The sequence below is a fragment of the Paralichthys olivaceus genome, chromosome 24 (genome assembly GCF_024713975.1).
Source record: "Paralichthys olivaceus isolate ysfri-2021 chromosome 24, ASM2471397v2, whole genome shotgun sequence".
In the NCBI taxonomy this organism is placed as follows: Eukaryota; Metazoa; Chordata; class Actinopteri; order Pleuronectiformes; family Paralichthyidae; genus Paralichthys; species Paralichthys olivaceus.
In genome coordinates, this window is record NC_091116.1 from 8,249,687 (window position 1) to 8,262,248 (window position 12,562).

The 12,562-nt window shown below is 42.0% G+C and overlaps 1 protein-coding gene across 1 annotated transcript in view; it reads right to left on the reverse strand.

The window, feature by feature from the left end:
- Window positions 1-12,562, reverse strand: part of LOC109638873 (interleukin-1 receptor accessory protein-like 1) — a 251,122-nt gene that overhangs the window by 2,282 nt on the left and 236,278 nt on the right. The window contains exons 11-13 of the mRNA XM_069521306.1: window positions 11,639-11,809; window positions 9,341-9,385; window positions 50-7,298 (exon numbers count right to left, since the gene is read on the reverse strand). Coding sequence (XP_069377407.1) covers window positions 6,571-7,298; window positions 9,341-9,385; window positions 11,639-11,809 — 944 coding nt within the window. The 3' untranslated portion in view covers window positions 50-6,570. The remainder of the gene's footprint in view (window positions 1-49; window positions 7,299-9,340; window positions 9,386-11,638; window positions 11,810-12,562) is intronic.

The following is a 12,562-nucleotide window of genomic DNA, read 5'->3' on the forward strand; positions in this document are numbered from 1 at the left end:
TGCAAACACATGAGCAATTAGCACATTAGCCACTGGCCTATTAGCACACCTGTTGCTCTACAAACATTACAAAACAAGAAGGTCGCATATTGTCTCATTGTCCATTTGAAGTCCAATGGAATAATAAGACAAACTTCAGTTGTACAAGTACATGTACTTCACAAGTCCTCGTGGACTTCTTTCTTTCCACTGGGAGGTGTTGTCCCTGTCGCGCTGGCAGCCGACTGCAGTCGGTCACTAATAGTGACCCCCCTGCACCTGGTACCGATTAGTTGTTCCGCCACGAAACACCACATTTTCAGAACCCTTACACATAAATACTTATAATGCCCAATAAAACAATTCTTCATTACATTAAATGATTTTTACATTGACTAACTAAATGTCTTACTTCAACTTTGAACTGTATAACTGAGTAATGATCAGGTGTTGAAGAGGAGGGGGATGGAATCTCGTTACACTTGTTCTACTCTGGAAAAGATGTCAAATTGAGTTCATAGGGTTAGGGTTTAGGTTAGGTTTCATTGAATCAGTTCCTGAAAAAGTCAAATTCTGCAACTTGGTGGATCTTGTTGGGAACCAACAATGAAAGATGAACCCACGTCAGATGATCTGTGAGGCAAAGCTCAAAGATTTCTGTTGGGTTGATAAGATGTGAACTCACGTGAGCTGAACTGCCATCAGGGCTAGAACCACCTGAAACACTTGATTGGATTAAATTGTCATAGAACATTGTAATACAATGGCTGGTTCTTTAAAACATTGTAAAATTTGTAATTGTTTTATTCAGGAATGTTGATTATATTAAATTTATAATTTAAAAGTAAATACCATTTATACTTCGTCACATTCCAGCCAGTTTTCATGCCAAAACTTGTTGCAGATTGCTCCCTCACCACTTGTAGTTGTAGGCTGTGGTGAGGATTCGAACCAGTTTCTCACACCTGGAAGAAAATCTCAGCATCATTGTTGCCAGAGGAAAAGCACCTGATTTCGTCCAAAAACTCCATCGTTAAAATAAGTTAAAAATAAATAGTGAAAATAGAAAATGATATAGACATGTGATGAGTTTCCCCAGCCAGCGGGGGGCGCCACTGCACCGGCTCGTCCATCAGTAGCAGCCGTCTCTGCAGGTGCCGTCACGAAGCGCAGTGACCCCCTCTGGCGGACGTTTTGCTAAACAGAGGGATCCCGCTGTTACTACTAATGACTGATTGTTTTTCAGGAACTCAGGTGATCCATCATCATCATCATCACCCATGTGACCCACAGACTGAGAATAAATATGTAAACACAGTGGAGTCAGGAGGCTTTAGTCCAAACGAACAGAACAAATTATAGAGAGGACAAATCACAACAAAACTAGACATCAACAACAAGAAGCAAAGTAATACAACGTCATTTAAAATCAAAGAGGACAAATGGTAAAATACAAAATTTAAAATCAAAGATGACAGATAATAAGATACAAAAATCTAAAACAAACTACAGCTAATTATTAAATACAGAATCTACCACAATACGACAAGTGGTAAAATTAACAAAAATCTAAAATAAAAAATGACAACTGATAAAATAGATTATCGACAATCAGAGATGACAAATTCAAAAAATACAAATCTAAAATCAAACACAGCTAATGATTTAATACAGAAACTACAATCAAAGATGTCAAATAATAAGATATAGAATCTAAAATCAACAACAGCTCATGATACAATTCTAAATCTGAAATCAAAGACAAGCAGATCAAAAAATACAACATCATATAAAAGTAATGGCTGCTGGGGTGCAGGGAGGAAATATGTCCAGCAGGTGTCCCCGTTTCACTCTCATCTCCTGAGCTGCCTTTAAGATTTCCTGCTGATTCTTATAAGTTCATATGATTTTAACTACAAGACTCACACACAGCTGCAGATCTCACTGCAGACGTCTGTACGGCTGTAAATGAATACATAGCAGTAACACACACACACACACACACACACACACACACACACACACACACACACACACACACTGCTTGCTTAGGCAATTATGCTGTGCTGAACCATGGTGAGTTCAGAATTACTCCCCAAAAAGTGGGTTAACAGCTGCCTGCATGCCCTCTCCAAATGCTCTCTTTGTCTATCTCACACACACACACACACACACACACACACACACACACCTCCTATCCATGCACAGACAGTTGGTTCTTCGAGTGGAAGACATGTCACACAGGGCACAGAGCTCTGAGTAACAAGGCCCTGTGGGACATGGAGGGACATAGTATACCTGCCAGAGTGAATAATGCTCTTCATCTTTAAGTGTGTGTGTGTGTGTGTGTGTGTGTGTGTGTGTAGGCAGAAAAAGAAACAAAACATCTGTGCACATACACACACTCGCAGCCTGATCTGCTCACTGCATCACATCTCTCCGCTCACTGCCTCCGCCACGTCACACTCTTTTGTTCGGGGAGCTTATTACACCGTGACACTGTAATGAAGTGAAAAAGATTTCATTTGGGGTGGAAAGTACCAACACTTTAGGATCTCCCCTCTGTTCTCTCTCTCACTCACACACATACACTCACACACACGCGCGCACACACACACACACACACACACACGCGCACACACACACACACACACACCATATGGCAACATGTCAGCTCAGATCAGATGATTTTACGTAAGGGGAACGTCACGCTTCCTCTGGTTGTAGGTGTGAAGATGTGACTGCTCGGCTCCTTAAGAAAACAAAAGTCTGACTCATCTGCTGCACTATGTTTTCTTCATGCTGCTGCAAACTGAAGAACCAAAGCTTGGGGTGGAAGCTCAGGTTCATCACACCGGATTACAAATAAGATCACGAAGACTTCAAGATTTCACTCTTTCTCTGACTGCACCTTTTCATCCATTCATTCCTGCTCAGTCTCAGGAAACGGACTTTGCCTGGTTTTCATGGGGATCTTGACATGTCGAGCTCAATAGCTGAGTAGTTCCCTCTCCTGTGACAAATGAACACGAGAAGTCAACTGCGTCCAGTCCCGTTGCAAATAAAACAGTGTAATGTAGAACACAATCAAATCTGATGAGAGAAAACAATGTTAAAACACTGATTTATTTGAATAATCATAATAAGTACCTGACCCATTGAAATAAAACAGTAATTGAAGGTACTTAACTGCGTCTGGCAGTATTTCATGATTCCCTCCCATGTGCCTTTGTTGGTTCTTTTCTCCCAGGGGTTGTTGCAGCAACAATAAGTAAATGGCGACATTACGGGCACAACGCTCTGAGGCAGCTGAGGAGAAAAGGATTGTTTATCTGCCTGTGAGCACGCTGGAAGAAAAAGGGTTCCTGTTTTCTTAATGTGACAGTTTAACTGTCACTGAAAAAGCCTTGTACATGGAGGAGACACATGCAACTGAATCATTGCGTTTTCAGTTGAGTTCTGGAAACAGCTTGACAGTGTCAAATGCTCACACTGCTGAATGTAGGGAAGACAAAAACAAACAAACACTGCTTAACATCTACATTTGAGCGATAGAATATATTTAAAATATGCACGAGAGCTGCATCTAGTAAACGACGAACCCTTCTCCTGCTGTGGGGAGTTGACGTGAGCCAAAAGTGCACTAAGGTCAAACAGCAATCGGGACGTGGAGGCTTTTAAAGTGGTTCTCGGTGAATTGACTCCCCCTGATTTAGTCTTATTCCTAAACGAAGCCGGGCTGATTCAGTCTCTCAGTGGAAGACTGAGACGTATTGATTGTTGTTTCAAGGTTTTACAGGAGACGTGAGAGTTATGGCGTCTTGGAGGGCCGCGTCGGCTCGCTGCCAGAAAGAAGGATCCGAGGCATCGTCAGCAATCTACGGTGCCGCTCTATAAACAAAGTGAGCCAGGTGGCATTTCAGCAGGCAAATACACTCTCTCTCTCCACATTCACACAAACACATGGGACGGAGGAGTCGCATTTATACCATAAATGTGGTTTTATTAATAATAACAGTATCTCTTTTAATGAACATTGCGATACATATTAGAAAATAAATCAGAAACAAGAGAGACTCAAGAGTCGTGAAAGTGCCTGGAATAATTCTGTGCTATATATTCTCGTTGTTATTCGTCATCGTTTTCATCGTCTTCACCACCAAAATCCACGTTGCCAGAAATGTTCAATTTCCTCATGAAACAAAAATGTGTATCAACCCCCCGCCACCCCCACTAGAAAATGCCTTGTATTCACGCAGCCTCTCAAAGCAGAAGGAGCAAACGTCATAGATTCTCCACCTCAAGTCAGGGTTAGTATTTTTGCTTTGGGAGGCTTTCATGAATACGGCTCGATTGTCTTCATCTCCATCCCGTTATTGTTTTGATTATATTTACACAACGCCATATTTAAAAAGCACGACACACTCTTCAACGCAATCCTCCTCATTGTACTCTTCTCATGGGGGGGGGGTTTGATTGAGGTGCGTACAAACAGGCCTGGATAGAATCTACTGGTCGAAAACAAAGAGGAATTAGAGTCCGCTTCCGCAAACCTAGGCCTGTGCTGAAACATTCTGTAAAAGCAAAAAGTGCGGGAAGCTAAAGGGGGGAAAAGAAACCACGATTCTTCTTGACTGTTTACAAGTTCAACCCTTTGCATATTTTATGGCACTGAATGAAACATCCTCGTCCGGTGTTTTAGTTTGACGCTGGTTCCTGGAAAACGAAAACAAACGATATGACACAGCTGCAGGAGACGTAAAGTCCGCCGGCCTTCGCGGCTCCGAGTGGATTCGTGAGAGTGGCTCTTTTTTTTCAGATGATTCAATGAAATCACGCCCTCGGTTCACAGGAACAGTGAGTGAGGGATGGTTCACTGTCACTTTGGTCTAACTTGCATCAACTAGCTTTTTGTTTTTTATAGTTACAAATACTTTTATTTCCATTTTAAAATCAGTCCCGTCGCTCGTAACCATCGATTACATCTCGCTTTTAGAAGGGTGTCATTCTTTTTGAAGAGAATTTGTCAGGATTATTTGTTAAATGTTACATCTATTATTAAATATATTTCCAAACAGATTTGGGAATAAAACTCTTCATTGCTATGTACTCTTTTTTTAATTCCTAAACCCCGTCACTGCAGCATTGCCAAGCCACCAAGGCTGACCGGAGAAAGAACCACGATTAAAAGCCCTATTTTATTTATCTGAGACCTGGTTACTCTACAGACGGATCATTTCCGTCGACAAAGGCGATGGCACGCAAATTACAGAGCTGTCGTATGAGAGGAAATGAATAACAAGAGATAACACTTAAGCCCTGGACAGCCTTGTTTGGAAAGGGGAAACCGGTTACGGTGAATATCTCGGGTGACGCTAGTCGTCATGGCTTACCTCTCCTCCATCTGCACTGACATCATGGACGGGATAGCGGAGCCCCGTCCTTGTTAAATCAACTGGGAATCGCTGCGATGACGGTAAAACAATGAACGTAAAATGCCTGCTGAGCTGCCGAGTGTTGAAATGTCAAAACTCTTCCTTTTTAATGATGAAAACATAAACTTTTTTTCTTCTCTTGCTATATAAGACATTTAGTGAACCATCGATCGATTTCCGTGACCTGTTGTTTTGTGTGTGTGTGTGTGTTTACTCTATTCCATCTTTCTGAATCTTTATAACTTCTCTAAGCAAATATCCCTCTGTTACAAAAATAGACTTCTCTTTTTTTCATAAAGTAATACACATAATTCACTTTCTGTGATATAATCATCTGTTAAGGTAAATAGCAACGTTGGTTTTTTTTGTTTTCAAAGTAAATGTTATCGTGAGAGAAACACAAAGAGGTGAAGCCTAGCACCATTGTATTCATATCCCCCATCTTCTCCCGCCTCCCTGGACTCCGTATTTTGCATATTCTTATTGAGTCCACGTCAGATTTTTAACCCTCACAGCAGCCAGAGGAAACAGGATCGCTCTCATCTCACAGAGGCTGCGAATTGGAATCCTTCCCACCCTCTAGCCCCTCCCCCAATAAACCTAGAAGCTTTTACAAACTACACCAGCCAACAAATTAAGATAAAGGTAACACTGGTTTAACCACCACATCTCACAGGCCATTGCTTCACTTTTGTACAAAACAAAAGAAATCAAAACTGAAAACAAAAAAACATAAAAGAAGAAACAAGTCCCAAACACTGATGCTACAAAGAATTAGAAAAACGTATGTACAGGACCCTGTATTCCTTGACTCTCTGGGTAAATGATCGTAGGTGTTGGCTTGTGTTACGAGTGTTTATACAGGCATAGAAAAAAGTTTTCTTCTTTTTTCTTATTCAGTTTCAATAAAAGCTCTTATTAGACCAAAAGCAAAAAAACATCCGCCACCACCTCCTTTGACAAACTCGTCCAGTGTGTCTGACACCCTGTCCTCCTCCCTCCCCCTGTGATTTCCTGGTGCAAATTCAACAGCAGCGAGTAGCTTAGTGCCATTCAGGTTCATCTGGCCCTGGTGCGTTCAGGGCCCAAGTGCCAGTGGTGACTCCTTCTTGAGTTGGACATCGCACAGATCCGCAGTCTACCCAGCCCGTCTCTGTCACCAGATGACGCTGGATATACTGGTCTCCCTGGGCAGCAGCGGCAGCATAGCGTTGTTGCCGTGGGCCTCCTCCAGACTCTGCTGCCGCGGCGACTTGGACTGCGGCCGCTGTCCGTTGATGAGTGTCATGGGGATGTTGCAGTAGGTGTGCTGGTTGCCTAGCGAGGAGAGCGGTGGGAGCGTGCCTCCGGGCGGCAGGTCGTAGTCGTAGCTACGGTAATAGTGTTTCTGCCTCATCTGAGTGTGGCAAGAGTTGTGGAAGGTCGAGCGCAAGTCCGGGTGTGCCGTCGCCATGGCGGTGGAGGTGGCTGCTGCCATGGAGATGGCCGAGACAGTCTGGAGCTCGCCGAAGGGGCCCTGCTCGCTGACATCCAGCACCTGCTCGTGGGAGATGCTCAGGGGCTCCATGCGCTTGAAGGGCATCTCGTAGAGCAGCTGCTTCCAGAACTTGGAGTTGAGCTTGTTGCTGGACGGCCCGCGCCACTTGATGACCGTCAGCATCTTGATGGTGTGTTTCAGGGCCTCCACCTCCTGGTAGTTCATGATGCCGCGCAGCTCGGCGCACTCGATCAGAATGACCTTGATCTCGCCGGTCACCAACATGTTGCGCAGCCGTGTCTCCAGCTCAAAAATGCTCCAGCCCCTCCGCACGACATAGCTGGGCGTCATGACAATGATGAGGCGCTTGCTCTGGTCCACGCAGCGTGCTACATCCTCGATGTAGGCTGGACACAGACACAGACACAGATCACTTCAAAATCAGCACAAGTGAAAAGCACATGTTGGGTTTGTATGCTGTGTTTCTACTTGTTGATGAAAATATGATGCAAGGCATCACACAGGCTATTTGAAGAACTCTCTTGGCCTCATTGCGACTGTTTCCCAAACTGCTCTCTTTCATCAAACTTTCAAACAACCGAATCCAATTAACTTGAAAAAAGAAAAGTGTGCTTCTTGACTGAAGTTGTTGGAACTAAACATCTGTTGAATCCTAACATCTACAGTAAATCTCATTCACAGACGTGGCTTGAGGACACCATACCAAAAAAGTAAATGCTGCGAAAATAAAATATTACCATAACTTTAATTACATCTACAGCCTCTGCAGCTTTCGATAATGAGATTTAGAATTAGAGACAGAAACAAGGGGACGGGGGATCACTTGCTTTCTTACTATAAAATGACAGTAAACATAAAACAATCAAAGCCAAGCGAGATGCCTGAGTCGCCTTTAATTTCAATCGATCACTTGAGGGTGAAACAAGTATAGTGTGTGTGTGTGTGTGTGTGTGTGTGTGTGTGTGTGTGTGTGTGTGTGTGTGAGAGCAGATAATGCCTGCGTTTAGCCTTTCTTTGCAGAGACAAATACAGATGGCCGCAGGTACACGGGATTAACCAAACTTTACTCTCCATTTAAATCAAAGCCTATGACAATCCCCTCACTGTCCTCTCCATATCTCTGAGAATGAACTTCCACTTTCGTGTCACGCTCCGCCCCGAGGCCTCACCACGAGAGGGACCTGATTAGAGTAAACTTGGATCTGAATTTTACGTGACAAGTCAATCTCTTTGCCGTTTGGTAATTGGTCCTCATGCGGTAATTCACCTTGATGCCTCCCTGGGGATGAAACTCCCTGTTCGCTTATAGGGACAAGTTTTTTATTCTATCATGAATAAAACCAACAAGGAATGGATAAATGGTCGCTGTTTAATTAGCTAATGAGTCGTAGTTTCAGTTTATCTTTTGAATTGATTAAACTTAAAGTAAATCTGCCGTCAAGAGCGACTGTCTGGTGTCACTTTATGGCTTTGTAGATTAAATCCCTCCTTTCAGAGACCTATCAGGTTTTACTCTCAGAGACTCGCAAGTGTAACAATTGATTTGCATTCACATTAAAACAAAGTCAATGATAAATTACATGGGCCAGAAAATCCCAGCTGCTCAATACAATTATGACTTTATTCTCGTACTATTGTGATTTTTTCTTCGGAGACAATGTTATTCTTGAAATCTCGCCTGTTATGGCTTTAAGGCTCCATCGTATGAAGACCAAAAATATATTAATAGAGAAAATGTAATGGAAGTCTGAATTCTAAGAAATATAGACGTGGCGATGAGGTGCATAAAGGTTTAGATTAGATTATCTCGCAGTATTTTGTTGGGACTCTGCATCTTTCCCATAGATATTTGAGGTGAAATGTTCCCTATGCTGAGCAGCTATAGAATGTTGCTTTATGTCCGTCAATGCAGAGACTTTCTTGCAACGATGCTGGAATCTACCAACGAGAAAATCCTGACCTACACCTTCCGCACGGCAGAAATCTGCTTCACTTCAGGGCAGATTAGAGGCTGTGACATTTCAGTGACAACTCCACTGGGCCACAGTGTCGCAGAGGATCCTCGTAAAATTCACATGGTCTCAAATCTTCAAAAAACATGTTACTGTGAAAAATATAAAACAAAAAAAACTATAGCATAACAATTTGCTCTATTGATGACTTGTACATAATTTGTCTAAACATTTTAGATTAGAAAATTCCTCTTGGTAATGAAATGAAAACATTTGTGTAAATGGATCATTTCTGATTTGCGAGGCATTAATGTACAAGTCATTAACTACTACTAATGCCATTTGTACGAACCTACAAACCCCTAGGACTTCCTATAAAGTGTTTTTGAAATTACTTTCTATATTTTTCATTTTGTTGAGAAAGTGTGTGTCAGTGTGTGTCGCCACGAGCGTTCAGAATCTGGGTAGAAAAGTACCTCTAAGTAGTCTTGTGTCATCCTGGAAATGATCATTGGTGAAACCTAAACATAAATATTGAACATTCAAAGAATGATCAGAGGTATAGGCAGAAAAGCATTGAGATTTAAAAACACAGTTTCGTCAATGTGGGGACATGGCTCTGGCATAAACTTTGTTTCTCCACTGGTGATCCACCGGCGATTGTGAAACGGTAATCGAGCTGACCAGTTTATTCCAGCTTAATATGGGACACGCAGCATAAAAACGCCAAGGAGAGGAGCTTTGCCAAGTTGTTGTGTTGCTGTTAGAAACATTATACACATGAGAAGACTATTGTTGTGCTTAACATGTTGGAAATAATCCATCATAAAGTGGAATAACATGTTTCTTATCAGCGGCTCAGGAGGAGGATTGTTGATGCATGATGTTGAAACTCCCAAATGGCCAAACAGTGTTTATCTATAGCTGAGGATTATGTTTTATTATATCTACTGTTGAGATGCTAATACATTCCCGGTGGGAACTAAATGTTTATACATGAACACAATAAGACAGTGAGCTGCGTCCTCATCGCTGCAGACGCTTTCCATTCCTCTCAATCCTTGTGTTTTCATGCCACTTTCCCATATTACAAGACTTCCCCTGCATCTTGCACATTATCACAGCGAGGGATTCAGTTTATATCCCGGGCACAATGCCACTGATGAGGAGCAGAATTAGTAGTGCCGGTCGGTATGTGCGGGAACACAGGCAGATGCAAAGGTTCAAATGGAGGCTAATAACATAATGATATTATCAAAGACATCTGTGTGATGAGTTAATCAAAGATAAGCACGGGGCTTGGCGAGAGGCTCCATAAGAAATACACGGTTGCAAAACATGCATTAATACCCATGCGTAAAGAGCTTTCTGATCATACAGCTGACACCATTACACAGCAGCATGCAGAGGTACACTTGGTCGTGAGCTGGAGCAGGAACATGAACTGTGGTTAATAACAAGGTTCCTTCTTTTCCGCTAATTACACTGCATGTGCATTATAGGCTATTATGCCTCCCACAAGCATTTTTCTAGACCTGGAGTGAACACTAGGAATTTTTAGAAATAATAATTCACTTTTATAAGGAAAGACAGAACAGGTCTGACCTCAGCTTCTTAAAGATTATTTCCCGACATTTTCTAAATTCAAACAAACTTTATAAACACTGAAGTATTTAAAAGGTCCTGCAATGAAAACCACTCAATCAAACGTTACTTTATGGTACATTATATATATATATATATATATATATATATATATATATATATTTTATTAGATTTTTATTACTAATATATTGTGCTGGCAGAATTTGGATGCATTTGTTACACCTAACAAAGTGCAGTATTGAAAAATGTTCACCTTCAAGGCAAAATAACTGTCTATCTTCACTAAAATATGAAGTAAAGGTATCCGGGGTTGGTTCATGGTGGTAGTTACTTTTCATCACTAAATTTATAAAGAATTGATTTGCTGAATGTTTTATCTTGTATTTTAGTCACATTCAAAAGTATTATCTGTCATGCAGCACATTTTTTAGTTCATCAAACTTATATATTACCTCATCCTCAAAACTACAAGTTATGTAGGAGAGATTTTTAAATAGATTACAGCTTTTAGTTTTTCTTTCGTATCAGATTCATACAAATACTGTTATATATATGCATGCATGTACTGCATGCTAAAAAATAATTATTTTATTTGACAAAAATTAAACTACAATCTTTCATCCGCAGGAAAACGTGAAAGTACAAACAAAGAGGAAAAGCATCTGCACGTGGTTATCTTGTTTCTTCGATGGGTGAAAGGGTGCTCCCCAAAAGCGAAGCCACTTTGTCCCCCAAGTTAGTGGATGGGACTCGGGCCGAACTAAAAAGTCAAAGTACGCGTTAAATAATTTCTTTCTCAAAGATGGCTTCGGTCATTTTAAGGTAGTTCTTGTCACAGACATAAAAAACTACTTGGAACTACCAGCACCAAAAAAAAATTATAAATATGCTTCAATATTCAAATGAACCATTTTCTCCAAAATATATGAAGCAAAAAAAAACCCATATGTCCCCTTTAATCTTAGTGATCCGCTTCAGCTCAGCCCGCGGTTAGAAACAACTTAAAACAACGGTGCAGTTGCAGGTCGACTTAACGGCACGACACAAATGCATAACAGAAAAAAACACAAACAAGGCACGGCACCACTGCACTGACAACACGAGCAAAACACCACGTGACAGAGAAACATTCGACACAACGTGACATCGCCGTGAGAGAGAGAGCTTACTTCCTGTGGGGATCAAGTCCCTGTCTGGAATGAAGAGTTTATACCCATAATGCTTCTCCAGCACGTCGGGGAGGATCTCCAGGGCAAAGCGCTCCTCCTCGCGCGTCTCCTGGCTCCACTGATCCGGGTCAACTTTGGTGTAGGACAGGTAGGCGTCGTAGTCCTTGTTATCTGGAGGTTAGAGATGGTTGAAATGTCTTTATTGTGTTTAGATCCTTCATTTACTTGAATAATCTCTTCTATGAAGCAGAAACTGTGTAAAAGCACGTGTGCTCGCTACAATACTTGCATTACTTCATGTAAGGGCATTAAAAAAGCTCCCAAAACCACTTAGCTTCAATTAAACGTTTGCATGTTTTATGATTTGCACATAATGTTCCTGCTTTGGTCAGCACTGCTGTACCCCAGATGCCCACAATCTATTTTCATGCTGTTGCACAGAGAGCAGTTCACTGAGCGGGAGACTTCATTGAGACGGGTCGCCTCCATTACACTGACCGCTGGGCACCTCTGCCCATCCGAGTGCTTTTCATTACGGCTCCGTCCCCACTGACGACTAATGTTACCTCGATGGCTGCTTTGCAAACTGCAGCCGAAACAAATTAGATTTCAGTCGGAGCTAAATAACGCTGCCTGCGAGGCCCGTGCACGCTGCCGCTCCATCACCCACATGAAAGCTCTGACTGATGACGGAGTGAGGAGACAGGTAGTGAAAAGTGAGTCAAGACTTGAGTCAGAGTATTATTAAGCTAAAGAGCAGGTTACAGGAAGTGGGAAGAAAAAGCTTTTGACTCCGACAGAACCACCTTAACTTGAACGCTGTGAAAGATGAAACAAAAACCACCTCAGCAATTAGAGTGAAGTATTGGTTTTGCACCTTGAGTTTTAAAGCCCTGTTACAAAGTGGTTTGCACTTTGCTGGTT